Consider the following 14,197-nt stretch of genomic DNA (forward strand, 5'->3'; position numbering starts at 1 on the left):
TGGTGCAACAATAAGGCGTAAATCCTGTTATTATGGAGTTCACCCTATATTTATAGATGCACACAATCATGATTGTCAATCCAGCGATGAATGCAGGATCTCAAGGGAACATCTCAGATGAAACATCTCGATGAACGAACTCCTTATATTCTTCCAAAAATTATTCTCTATGGAATTTCTCGGTGACTAATGGCAGTGACAGCATCATAGGAAAGCTCGAAACGATGCAAGTGGACTAAACTTTACTGCTTGCAATGTGCAGCACATCGTTGCGCACAGTTACAATTTCCGTAACTACACAAAATAATGAATGAGGCAAGGGAGGGTTAGTGTGAAGGATCTTCAAGCGAGTGACATCCCTGTACTCGCTCTGTTTAATGTTTCTTCGAAGAAAAATTCCAAAATAAGGGAAAAAAACAGAAGATAAAAATAAAAAAGAAATATCAGAGCAGAGATAGAATTGTCTTGTGTCTATCAGCTTGTAGACAGCTCCGTAGCGGTCGCACATTTGCTTAAGCACCCAAAGGGAGCATACAATCGACCATTTTTATTCGCCTGGATTAGAATTGGAAAGAAACACGAAAATTGGTGATATCGTATGGGGTTATGAGCGAAACAGAGCAAAAAACGGACACCACAATCAAATTCAAACAAATTTTATAGGAATTCGTATCTGTCATTCCAAAAGCTTTTCCAAAAGCTATCAAAAGTTGGTAAATAATAGCTGCTACATTAACAGACACCTCATGAGAGGTTTTTTTCAGCAATCGATTTCAACGGCTAATAAAATATATTTAAAAAGGAAATAAAGTCTCCAGGAGTATTTCCGATCTTTTTACGCTTCTCCTGACTGAATAAACTGAGAGTAGACCAGGATAATAAGTCAAACAATTCAAAATTTCCAATAGAATGATCCGAAAAAAATTATTTCCTTTATGTTTCGGTGCATATTGTTTCATTTTAATCTCACTTACAGTTACACCTTTCACTTAATCTATTCTGATTGTTGCTGTAGCTTTTCGATCGATTATCGATCTACTTTCTCAATTATATTTTGTTCAACAATATAAATAAATTCCCTTGAGTCTGTGATCATTTCAGTGTATCAGACGTCGTTGTCTAATCGGTGGCGACTTTTTTTTTAGTACACTTGTTTGTTTAGCTCTCTAATCGCCTCTATTTAACAGTTATATTTTGCATCTTTCTTGTTTACTTCATGTTTACGTTTTGGTTTTTTTCTTTAGTTTCATTTAAGGCTGCGAGATATAAAATGTTACTCTACTTTCAACTCTATTCATGCTCCAACGTAAGAATTGCAGATATTATGAGAGTTTTTATAAAGTAAAATTTTGTGTACTGTATTGGTTTTTCTTCCAGAGTTCAGTTAAAATTTTTCATTTTCTCAAAAAAAAAAAAACATATTGATACTTGAAAATTAACTGCAGTTCTAGAGTTCGCTTACCTAGTGAATTCAGATTTTTAATATCGGGATTTTTTTTTTACGAGATTTATGGGGCACTTTAACTGAACTGCTATGTTTTATTTTCAGATTTGGAGTTTGTAAGGAAAAGTTCAGTTTATGTGGAAATGAATAGAACGTACAGAAAAAAAAAGATAAATCAGATAATCTTCTTCTTATAGTAATTAATTGATTTGTGATTGATTTTTTTCTTTTTAATTTCTTTAAACAAAACTTGCGGAGAAGAGAGAACGTTTTTCTCTTCACTAAGATTATCGAAGGTTGAAATCTTCGCTACTGATGACATTCGTCATTGAAAAATATTTGTGAACAATTTTTGGCTAAGATAATTTAAGATATTAAATTATTCAAAAATTTTAACGTTTCTATTCATGAGTAATCAATACTTGCTGTTGGTAAACAAAAGTAAATGTGACACCGTTCGCTTTGCGGTAGGCGGTCTAGTGATTGTTTTGCGACAAAAGAACAGTTTCTCGAGTTATTCTTCGATCGTTCTCCTTAAAATTCCTGAAACCTACCTCTTCATGAGAAAAAGCTAACAATCTTTCTTTTTATTATGAATTTGTTAGACTGCAAGAGAGAATCATTGCTCCTGTATCACTTTTCTTCATTGAAAAATGAGAATTTTTCCTTCTATGGAAATTTTTCAAGCAATAGGCCTTCCAACTCACAGCTGTGGTCTTCCAAAAAAAATACCCGATTTCATTCTTATTACCGTTCTTTTTAGAAGTTTTAGAATGAAGGACTTCCTCTGAAATGTCTGGATTGACCAAGTAAATTCCAAAAAAAATGAAAAAAAAAACCGGAAGGAGATGATGACAAGTCTTAGCGGTTTGGACTGGTTTCTCTATTTCCCGTCGCTAGCATGTGTAATATTTAAGGCCTGAAAACTCGTAACTCGTAACTATCCTGAAAAAAGAAACTAAAAATATTTATTGTTGTTAAAGTGCAGTTCATAAACGGTTTCTTTGCTGTCGTTCTAGCGAAAGTCTTATCAGTAGCGGAGTTTGATTAGAAATTCCCGAGGTTTTTTTTGTTATGAAACATAACTGCATAGTTTACATGGTGTTTGTTGATTTTCCTTAAATGGCAAAGGTAAATAATGCTTATCACAAAACTTGAGAGAATATCTTGTTAACGTCTATGTTTTTGAACCATTTAAGTCAGAGCTCAACCGAAAGCAAGCGTTTGCTAATAATATTATACTTTAGAAGAGATACTGTCTGAGAAACCGTATGTACAAAAAAAGATGTTTCCTGACATTGTTTTTCTTCAAGTTAGTGTAATTATTTGTACAGTGTATGAGCGGTGGATGCAGCGCAATTGGTAAGAGGTCCGACTGTGACTGCACGATCGATGGTTCGAAACTGCATCACGGCCAACCAAGTCTTTCATGTTTTCTGGGTGGAAAAGATGTAGACTTAGAGTTGTCTCAGAGGGAACTGACTTGACACATTGGCTCGCCTACGCAAGTCGCAGTCTTTGTAGCAAGGCTGCAATGCTTGATAAACCTTAAACAATTCTGAATTCAAGTCGAACTGTAGATTACGGGAACGAGCGTGGCTCCGCTGATTCTCTCCTAATCGTCGCAAGAAAACAGCGTGGGAAACGGTTTTCTTTCCTACAAAATCGCTAGCAACGCGCCAATCTTGTGTACGAGTCGCGTCCACGAGTGAGTGTTCGAAAACCAATGAGGTCACCTCGGCAGCCAATTCAAGTAAAACGAACAAAAAGTCTGCTGAGAGGATTGGGAGGAGTATGAGCGGCTGTGTTTTAACGTACATCGTTAGAACAAACGCTATTCCCACGCTTTTTTTTTCAGGGAGATTGAGGGGAACACGCTCTTTCCGTAATCTACAATCCAAACTAAGCGTTCTCCTTGAAGTTTCTGCACCTCGTGTCAGTTTCATGGTACCCTGGATTTTAAATGTTTTGTTATGTTTCACTGGCTTACTTTTCATTTTCTGCAAAATTTAATTTGAAGGAATTGAACGTAAAAGGGATGCATTCAATTTTTGTAGTTTAACTTATACTCTTCTACATATGACTATTTGATTATTTATTTTTGACTAAGTTTTTTTTTCAATAGAAAAAAAGAAAACTTAGTCAAAAACTTTTTTCTCACTGAATGATACAATACTATGACAAATGAAATTATTTGGAAACTTTTCAAGCCTTTTTTTTCAAATCAGAATGTAGTTATAGGATATGTTCAAAAATGCACTATGGAAAAATGTCGTAGTTTGAATTAACGTTCAATTTTACTTTTATTTGTTTATTTGCTTATTTGCTTTATTTTTACATTCAGATTCTTATTAAATATCAAAATAAGTTTACGGGAATTATAGCACATACATTTCTAAACATAATTAGGTGCTAAACGGCTCGATTTGCAGGAATTCGAAGAATTCCGTTCACATTTACGAAGTTTCTATGCTCAGTTGAAGATCGCCCACCACTACTGTTCCTAGCATTATTCCAGGATTATTCACCTTTATTAATGGCGAGTTCTTTTGTATTGCTGTTATTTTCACTGCTTGCATGTAATGGCTACAAAATTCTTGTATATTCACCGATTATTTGGTATTCTCATACAAATTTTATGGGCACTCTTGCGGACATCTTAACCGAGGCAGGACATAATGTGGTGAGTTGATGAAATCAATAACCGGTTCTGCGAACATTACATTAGAAATCACAATGTACCAAAGTACAATTCTTAGTTACAAGAACTACTTCGAAAAGTTTTGCAAGTGCAGTTACAGACCGTATTGATGCCATTGATGGATCCGGCCCAAAAAGATAAGACCGGACTGAAAATCACGAAAAATATCATAATGGTTCCCACAGATCCCCGAGTCTTACGAATGAAAGAGTTTGAGAAGGATATTCTGAGCGATATTTGGAATATGAAACCGAGCATCTTTGAACTCAATCGTGCCTGGGTGAGTGGAATCGTAGCAATCGACAGCAAAAAAAAAGAGGTATTGCTGATTCTGTTATATAGTTTCATTTAGGCTGCTACGAACATGCAAGCGATGTTCCCATTTCAGTGCGAAAGTAGGTTTTGTCTTGCAGTTATATCCCTGTATAGGAATGGGAGAAGAATCCTTTAATTAAAAGTTTCTTCCATTTTATTCATTGCCAGTAGTTTCTCGCTCAAATAATATTCCTTCACGGTTTTTTCCTGTCGTGCAAAGAAGCAGTCTGTATCGGTGGCCGAACAATCATCGCGATTATCTGGATCCGGAGGGGCTTTCGCTGAGTTAAATCGCTGTAGTGACCTAGCCTCCTGAAGCCATAACGGCGCGTCATCAAGGGCCCTGGCTCCTCCCGCTTCAGCTTCGTTTTGCTGGCCCATCTCCGTTTTCCATGTCCCGTACAACAGTGTCGTTGTCGGACACTTCGGAACTTGAATTGTACGGTGCACAAATGCCTTATTGGATTCATGCTCAGGACGACAATGCAAAATGAGACAAATAATAAACAACACAAATAATAGACAAATAAATAACATACGATAATATAGAAACACAACCGACGGCAATTCAAGCAAGTACAACTGAAATAACTACGAATATGAACAAATTATGCATAACAACGGCAAGAGTACATAAAGGTACTATGTAGTTGCAACACTACAAATATTGCTTAACACAACCCTAAAATTATGGATCAACAATGCTCGAGCAGCATCGTCTTGAATAGCCGCGTTTCTCTTTGTTTTTAAGGTAGTGACTAGTCGATTGTTGAATGGAAGCAGAAGCCAAGACTGTTAATAAACTTTATTAAGGTTAACGTTCCGGCGTCGTCTCCTTCGTCAGAACTTGAAAAGTCAGATCATCAGCAAAATATCCTCTTTAATGACTCACCAAGAGCAAGTCATCATTCCATAAGATGCTATATCCAAAACCGTGACCAAAAAAGCCTAATCGTGGTGCTTACCTAAACAGTCGTGCCTTTATATTAGCAGACTTCCGCATTGTAAAATCGCTCCGCAAATACTAATTAGGATGCGACCTACATATGACCTCGTAGATCAAAACCCGCAGGAGTCTTGATACAGAGCCAGCTCGTTAGCTCACGACTATGAGCTATTCCTTTCCACTCATTTCAGCGTTTATTCAAAGCGCCTCCAGAGTTCTGCGGGTCTTCGGTGCTTTGACAGGAGTGGTGGTGGTGCGGAGCGATTACAGAACAAAAACAAATAAATCGCAGAGAGGATGATGAAATCCAATCAAGTTCTAGGAACTGCTTTCTATATACTGGCTGACGTGCACAGTAAAATAAGACACGCGGCGGGACCTCCTGATAGCGGCGAATTAGCTTCCGCGGGAGCTTCATGAGCGACACTCCAGACTTAGAACGTCGCTTGTAGTCTTTTTGTCAAGATTATCTTCGCTTTCTGTGTACTATACTCATATGAACTATTATATTAACTTATTTTTTATATTTTATATGATTTCTATATATACTCTATTCATACGAAGCTGATAATATGAAGATCATTCGGTTCATCTATTGTTACTGTAATTGATATATTTCCGCTCAAGGAGTAATTAATGACAAACCACTTATGGAGCGCTTGGAGAAGGAAAAATTTGACCTAGGTATGGCTGAGTTTATCAGCGCGTGTGGACTAGGTATGTTCTAACCATAATCTTTGAAAATTATCCCAAAACAAGATTACATTTCTTCTCATTCAGGAATTATTGAAGCGGTGAAAATTCCAGCGTCTGTAGTAGTATATTCTGTAGTTTATCATGATCTTATAGCACAACTCATTGGCGAACCTTCCATTCCAAGCTATGTGCCTGGTATGCATATACAGGAACATCTGAACCAATAGCATACGTAAATAGTTTCTTTTTTTTTGCAAATATCTTTTCAGGTTACATGTCTGCTTCGAGTGATCGGATGAATCTATTAGAACGATTCAAGAATGCAGTGGATATGATTTTTGGTCATAATTTTTTTCTCAATATGTATCGGCGTGAAATTGAAGTTATTCGTGCGAGATTTGGCTCTGATTTCAAAAACTATGAGGTAAGCAATAACGGATATTTATAATTTATCCCAGAAAGCGTCAATTCATTTTTGTAGGAGGCTACTATTTTCTTTCTTCAATTTGCCTCTAGATTTTCACTACCTGAAAATGCGCTTGTTCAATCGACTAAGGAGATGCTTTTTTAATTTTGACCCTGTATCAATGTTATTCTGAGGATGTCTTCTTATTGTAAGGTTCGGTACCAGTTGTCTAGTTATAACCTATTTAGGGTGGTAGTGATCTTTTCAAAAATAGCGCCTTGAAAATAATTAGAATCATTCATTATAACACGACAACTCACCTGAAGGTTTGACTACAAATTGGGAAACCCCAATTAGGAAAGTGTAGTGAATGTGATCACATGATCCATACAGACATAAATTGAGACAGGCGTTCATAATTAAGAACGATAAAGTCACTGGCGTATCAATCCACCTGGGTTGCGCCAACGCGTTCTACTAGCATTCGTAATCGTTGAACATTGCCCATATTCGACTGTCTTTGAATCTCGGCATGTTGCAACGTAGTTTTAACTGATTTTCTTGAGCTGTAACCAAGATTGGTATTGATCGTCTTTACTAAACAACAGTTATCGTTACCGCCTTATCGCCTTCGTCAAATCCTCATTAGCTAGACTTGGTGCCGTAACAGACCACCACGTACCGTCTAATAAAGACGATCAATACCAATCTTGGCTAGAGCTCAAGAAAGTCAATTAAAAACCACGTAATCGTTGAGATTTTGGAACGCGTGTTGGCCCTTTACGATGACTTACGGGGGCCAGCCAATGATCAGGTCAGTGTTTCTATCCTACCAGAAAAGCGTGGTAGCAATTTATCGACCTCGGAGGGATGAAAGGCTTCGTTTGCACTAAGAGGGTTTCGAACCCTACAACGGACCTGTAACCGACTGCGTCACACCCACCCCGTTCATATTGCCAAATACAAAAAATACAAGTAATACAGGTTTGAACTATTAGTTTGAACTACTAATTGCATAAATTCGTGCTTTATCTAAAAATGAACTTCAACAAGTAGAATTTATACCAATACAGTTTCATTTATCAAGGATGGAGTTTCCATTGTTCATTAAATTTTTTATCCTCTCACTAATCTCTTCGGTTGTAGTCCTTGGATTTCGTCCACTAAGTTACTCATAATATCGTCATCAATGTAAGAATCCTGTCAAGAGTGGATCAATCTGTCAAAGAAAAATTTCCTATTCGAAATCTGCTAAACCACTTTTTAACTGCCCTGCCCTTAACTTTAACTTTAACTGAAATACATTTTAAAGCCATTTGTGAACATAGGCCCCAGTGTTATGGAATCATCCTGTATCACGTCTAAACGTTTACAAACGGTCGAGCCGAATATAAATCTTATGTCTTTGTTTCAGCAACTTGTTGTTGAATCCTCACTTGTTTTATCAAACTCCAATCCATACCTCGACTTCCCTCGCCCAATGCTCTACAAAACTGTACCAATTGGAGGAATTAGCTTTTCGAAACGTATCGAAAACAACAAACTTTCGGAGGTACCGTTGCTGCTGAATTTACAACATTTTCTGGATGTACTTTTCAATCTAACTCTTATACACAGAAATGGAACACTATCTTAGACAAACGCAACCGTACCGTTTTGGTGTCTTTTGGAACTGTGATGAAAGCAATCTTTATGCCAGAACAATACAAGTACGATTAAAGTTTTTTTAGTCAATATTTCCAGGGTAATTATTGGTATTATTACAAACGAATACATCACTACATGGTGTCCTTCAGGAAGACATTACTTGATGTTTTCAAAAGCATGCCCGAGACAACTTTCATTATGAAATATGAAGAAGAAGATTCGAAGATAGTCAATCACCTTCCAAATGTTTATTTAGCCACATGGTTGCCTCAAAAGGAACTGCTTGGTGAGCTTTCAAATTTAACTTTTCAACTTTATTGATTAGTAGTTCCAGTTGCTTGAAAGAAGAATTAAGAACGTTAATGTGGAAAAAGACCACTTATCTGGCGTGTCTTAGTGCATCGTGTTTAACCCATTGAGGACGGCGAACTCTTTGCGTGCCTGGCATATGCGACCGCTCGCTTTTCCAGTATGCCCCGGGCGTGCACAACCAGCGGGCCACTCGGTCCCACGAGACCCCATTTCTGTATTGATTTCTTAGTTTCAATTTTTTTGTAGATCATAATGGATTCGAGTTTTTTCCCAATAATTCGGATCTGGATGAGAGTATCGGCCAATTGTTGTTAGACTCTGTTGCTGAAGATAGTGATGTTTCATTAATCTAATAGAGACAGAAACAAATCGATGAGGAAAAGCTAGAGATCCCACATTCATAGAAACTAATAAAAAAGAGCTGAAGAAGTTCATGGCACTCCGCATCCACCTTGCGAAAATGTCTAGCCTACGCGATTACTGGAGTATACGTCCTGCATTAGGAGGTAATTCATTCGCTGGGAGGACAATGCCCAGAAGCCGTTTTGAACAACTGCTACGTTCTCTGCATTTCTGTGGTAATTTTGTTTTTTGTAATTTTTGTTTCTGTTCATGTTACCATTAGAAATAAATAATCTACGAAATAAATAAGTAGTAATAATCCTACGCGACCGAAAAGCGTGGCCCACCGGGGGGCCACGCGGTCGTCAATGGGTTAATGCATGTTTCAGCTCCATTATATTATTCTTAAAGTACAGGGAAACAATTTTCAATGGAGAATAAAAACTGACCAAAGTTGAACCGAAGTGAAGTTAAGCAACCTAGAGATTAGTATGAACTACGGGAGATATAACACTTTTATATTAATTTATTACAATACTTATGCACAGGGACCAATGATGCGCCAGACAAGAAAAGAAAAAAGAAATGCACTCAGTCTGTTCCTCTGACATTATTTTTGAGTAATCTGTATGCTAAGGCATATTTTGTGGGAGGATGAGACGTTTGAGGGGTTTAGATTACACTCGTATTTGATTTTCCTGGCTCTGAAAAAGGCAACGAAGCCGAAACGTTAGCCAGAATAAAAATCGATAACAATTTTAGTTTTGCAAAAAGTAGTACACGATTCGACTACACAATGTCAAGATTTGATGAATGTCGAACTTGTGACTTGAAAAAACACACTTAATCTGAGTCTGAATATTTCGCAAAAAGTGGCACCAAGTTTATTGTAAGTAGAACCAAGCGTCGTCCTGTTTGTGGATAACATGTAGAACTTGTCGTTCTACTCCAGAAAGCGGAGAATCCTCTTATGACATCTATTCCCCTAATCCAGTTTAGCATTGGTCAAATATCTATACATCAGGGCTCGGACGATCAACTTAGCCTAAAGGCATAAGGTGAACAAGGTGAACGTTGGGACCCGGGGGCAATCGGACCTCAAGCAAGAGAGTTAACCAACTTTCGTGATCCTCAAACGACTAACCGTCTTGACAAACGGCAGCCAAGACCACACCAGCCATAAGAAACGGAACTAATTGAGTTAAGATTGTTTAGAAATAGCTGGGAGGGGAAGTGATATGACGAAGCAAATTAACGAGAGATATAACTGCAAAATGTTGGTATCTTTGCTAGTGCATAAGCTTCAGTGAGCGGAATAGATTTCATATATCGGAAGGAGGGGAAGAGGGGCGTCACAGTTAGCTCAAAAAGATAGGTTTAGTAGGAAGAGTAAAAGAAATAGTGGAATGTCGAACACAACTATGTAAAAGGAACAAATGGAGGGGATCCGTGGTCCAGTTCCATGTACATACCGTGCGAAAGACATCAGACTTCTGATAGTTGCTAGATTCATGTGATTAGACATCAATATGTAAAATTTCCTCACATTCATCTTGAATATTCTACTGTGTTCGGCTTTAACAATATCACGGAGTAAGAGCTTTATCCACAATAGATCTTTTCCATGAAAGTTCGCAATAAGCTACATAGTAGCCTGTAAATTTATCTTCATTCGAGTTTCATTGATGTTCGTTCATAAAAACCTTACTTAGCTGACCCACGGGTCACCGTTTTCGTCACTCACGCAGGACTTGGCAGCACTACCGAAATAGCATACACAGGAAAAGCGTCTCTACTTGTAAGTCCTGTAAATAACTGAGTTTTTTGGGATCTAAGCCCGGAGAAATATGGCGCTCTCATTTATGGTGCGACTTTTAGATTCCAATTTTTGCTGATCAACTAAGAAACGCTAATATGCTTGCTAGACATGGTGGAGCAATAGTGCTGTCTAAATTCGACCTGGAAAACAAGGAAAAATTGAAGGACAGTTTACGTAGCCTACTTAACGATGAACGGTGAGTCTTGGTCCTTTTTTTGTAAATGCAGTCTGGAATTTTCGGAAATGGTACAAAAAGCGGTCTACTTTTTACTAAGATGTATTGTTAAATTAAATTTAAAATTCTCATTACCGTCCATTTCAAGCTATTCTCAAAATGCTAAACGCTTATCGGAAATGCTTCGTAACCAACCTATCAGCCCCAAGGAACTTTTCATTCGACACATCGAATTCGCAGCAAGGTATGCACATAAGAATATAATCGTATTGGAACCTGGAACAGAAATAGGAGCTTCTAGGTTTGGGCGCTTGCCGAATCTGATTTCCTACGGAACACAGCTGTCCTTCCTACAATACTATTTTCTGGATATATTCTTAGCGTTCTTTCTGACTATTATAGCTGCTATCTACCTAATATTTAAGACTTTCAGTAAATGTTTTCAATCGTCACCAAAGATAAAGAATGATTGACGCCTTAATTGTGATGTGGTGAGGAGCATCAATAAAAATATGTTTGAATCGTAGTTGCAAGAAGCTAAGACGATGACGTTTGTTTCGTTGAAGAAGGAAGGGTCGCAATAAAACCAGACTGGCGTTCTTACTGTCAGATGAAATACACACCTTCGAAACAACCGTGCAGCGGTAAAAGCTTGGATTTAAATAAATATTCACATTGAGGATTAACTAAATATTCACAGGTAACGTTGTTAGCTCAATAAACAAAAGTTCACACTCTGCATGTAGAGCATTGTACCAAGTATGACTCTATTCGGCGGTTTCAAATATCTATGCTTTCATAACGTCGTTTTTTAAAAAGTGGAATTATATGGATTCTTAGCGCTACCCTTAAGCTGGGATGAAAATCTAGTAAAATGAGATCCAACCGTAGCCGCTAGTGCTAAGAAGAATCTGCCCGAACCATTTTTTCCTGTAACCAACTCTTGCAAATCTCAGCCACTGCGGGAACTATGTAATGCTCGTACATTTGTAAGTTGGTCAGTTAGTCCATCCGTGCAGCGAACAGAAGTACATCGTCTTGTCGGCGGCCTCCCTCAAGGACGTTTACCATCTCTTCATCGTTCTTTTAGTCCATTAATCGTCGCCTCTTCTCATATTTTGATCGACCCATCTATGCTTTGCTTTTCATATTCCGCTGAGTCGCAAAGAAAGGACTTTTACTTAAATTTGAGCTGCGGAGATCGGCCAGGTGTTGTGCACGGCTGTTAAGGCATCATCTCACGAATCTGAGGTTGTACGGATTTCAGGTGGTGAATTCGTATACGGGATCGTGGATTAAGGTGAGGGGTGATTTCATCCACTTTTTCCTAATTGGCGTAGAAAACAGCCCGAAAGATACGTCTTCGAGCGCCCCGGCGTACTATTCTCTACAACGAGTTCGACTGGAGCGCGCCAGCCATGTGCAAACGTCGCATCTTCCGAGCCGTTTTTTACTCCAACTAGCAAGAAATTGACGGAATCACTCACCTTTCCATGATCTACGATCCCGTATACGAATACTCAACGTGAAATCCGTACCACCTCAGGTGGGGTAATGCCTTTAAACGTCAGAAGACATCTCTCATGGGCAGGAATTAGCTTCCTAGACGGGTCAAAAGGGTCCGCCCACGTTTCCGCTGCGTAACAGAGCGCTCGAAGAACCGTCGAGTTGAACAGATAGGCACGGAAATCTTGGTCCGTCAGTTGGTCCGTAGCTTCCGTGACGAGTTTCAATGCATTTCCAGCTACTTGATGAGAACCCTCATCGTTTAGAAATAGTGACCAGTATCCTTATTGTAGTAGGTTCGGCTGTGACTGCACGATCGTTCGAAACCCCTGTCCGTTTACCCCTTCGGGGTCGACAAATTCGCACAAGACTTTTCAGTGGTAATGAAAATACTGGCTTTATTTATCTACAGCCTCGGCGGGTCCTCGTGTAAGATCTTGCTGCTGCTCTTGGATTAATTTGCTTCAGAAAACTAGAAAAAGTAGAAAATAGGAGCATTGCATGAATGCTCAATCCTTTTTTGCACTTCTTTCACCATCCTTTTCATTGTTCTTTCTCTCCGACATTTCCCCTATTTTACTAGATTACAGCATTTCGAGTCTAACTTTTTGTAATCAATTGCCGTCCAGAGAACTTGATCTTGATATCCTGAAAAATGAGAACCACATGTAAAAGTGCCTATTGTCCATCACGCAAGCAGTAAATTATCCTAGCTATTTTCCTCCCTCTTCTTTCTCCCTTTGGATTCTTTCCTATTATTATTTTTCTCCAAGTCTTATTTTATTTTGAAGAGACAGTCATTTCATGCGCGAAAAACATTACACATCCCTCTCGTGAATTGGAAATTTTGGAATGGGCATTTAGTTCGATACTGTAATTGTTTTTGACAGTAGTAAAAGGATAAAAAGTGCTTTTTTCGCTTATAAGGTTTATTCGACCTTAGGTTCTGGAAAGATTTTTTTTAGAAATAAGAGAATAGATGAGTGAAAATTTTATTCCTAGCTACAAGTATTTAAAACATAAGTCAGTCTCGTCCCAGCTCTTTATATTTTGCTTCCTTTTTTCCGTTTTTTTGGATATCCTTAGTTTTTGCTCCCCCTTCCCCAACTTTTTTTTTTTGCAAATCTTGCACTCTCTGATCTCGCCTGTCCAAGCAATAGCTAAAAACGAGAAATTCATTATGTATGGGGATTACTGACATCTCTTAAGCTTCATAGGGACTAACGACAGCATCTCGTAGCTTAATTTCCAACATACCGTATGTGTTATGAAGAGGTATAACAAGACTATGATACATAAATGATTTCGTATGTTGTGTGGAAAAACTGAGAGGATGTATAAATCACACAATATTTCGTGTGATTTATGGAGCAGAAAGTGTTCGTAGTCATTCCGGAGTCATTGAAACGCTGCGATTTCTAATAAAAACCAATTCGACAAGTTATATTACATTCAATTTTTTAATGAATTGTTAATATAATTGAAAATGAGTTAAGTTTTCACTATGAAATTATTAAAACATTGAAAGCGACGTGTGATTCCATCTAATGATGATTCAATTGTCACTAATTAAAATAATGATCCACTAGAAGAAATAATGATAATATAATCATAGGAAACTGACTCACGTCCACATTGCTGAGTCCGGTAACTTCTAAACATAATAACTAGTTTTCCATTTAAAAAAAACGTATTAAAATAATTCCATGAGATCTCTACTGTATTTCTTGTCTTAGCTTCTCAATAGCTATTAAAATTGTTGTAATTGTCGACTATACGGTAACATATTATGTAATTTGTGAAATTTCAATCTTATAGGCCTAGGAAAAAGTTCTGCATTGGTACCGTGTAGAAAAAGCAATGATGAGATGTATACATAAATATAGCC

General features: G+C 37.8%; 1 protein-coding gene across 2 annotated transcripts; it reads left to right on the forward strand.

Moving 5' to 3' along the window:
• Positions 1-3,980: 3,980 nt before the first annotated feature.
• RB195_003492 (uncharacterized protein) lies at positions 3,981-11,276 on the forward strand (the record flags this gene model as incomplete). Of its 2 annotated transcripts, none has more annotated exons than XM_064201169.1 (13): positions 3,981-4,127; positions 4,246-4,425; positions 4,498-4,540; positions 6,034-6,123; positions 6,187-6,297; positions 6,372-6,526; positions 7,923-8,060; positions 8,126-8,217; positions 8,305-8,441; positions 10,522-10,607; positions 10,688-10,824; positions 10,952-11,047; positions 11,105-11,276. In XM_064201169.1, 13 exons carry the CDS (start codon positions 3,981-3,983, stop codon positions 11,274-11,276), a joined length of 1,584 nt encoding a protein of 527 aa, XP_064057050.1. The 2 variants fall into 2 exon arrangements, with proteins under 2 accessions (XP_064057050.1, XP_064057051.1); XM_064201170.1 differs by having other exon boundaries at positions 4,083-4,127.
• Between the last annotated feature and the right edge of the window lie 2,921 nt (positions 11,277-14,197).

This window comes from Necator americanus, chromosome IV (assembly GCF_031761385.1).
Source record: "Necator americanus strain Aroian chromosome IV, whole genome shotgun sequence".
NCBI classification, from domain to species: domain Eukaryota; kingdom Metazoa; phylum Nematoda; class Chromadorea; order Rhabditida; family Ancylostomatidae; genus Necator; species Necator americanus.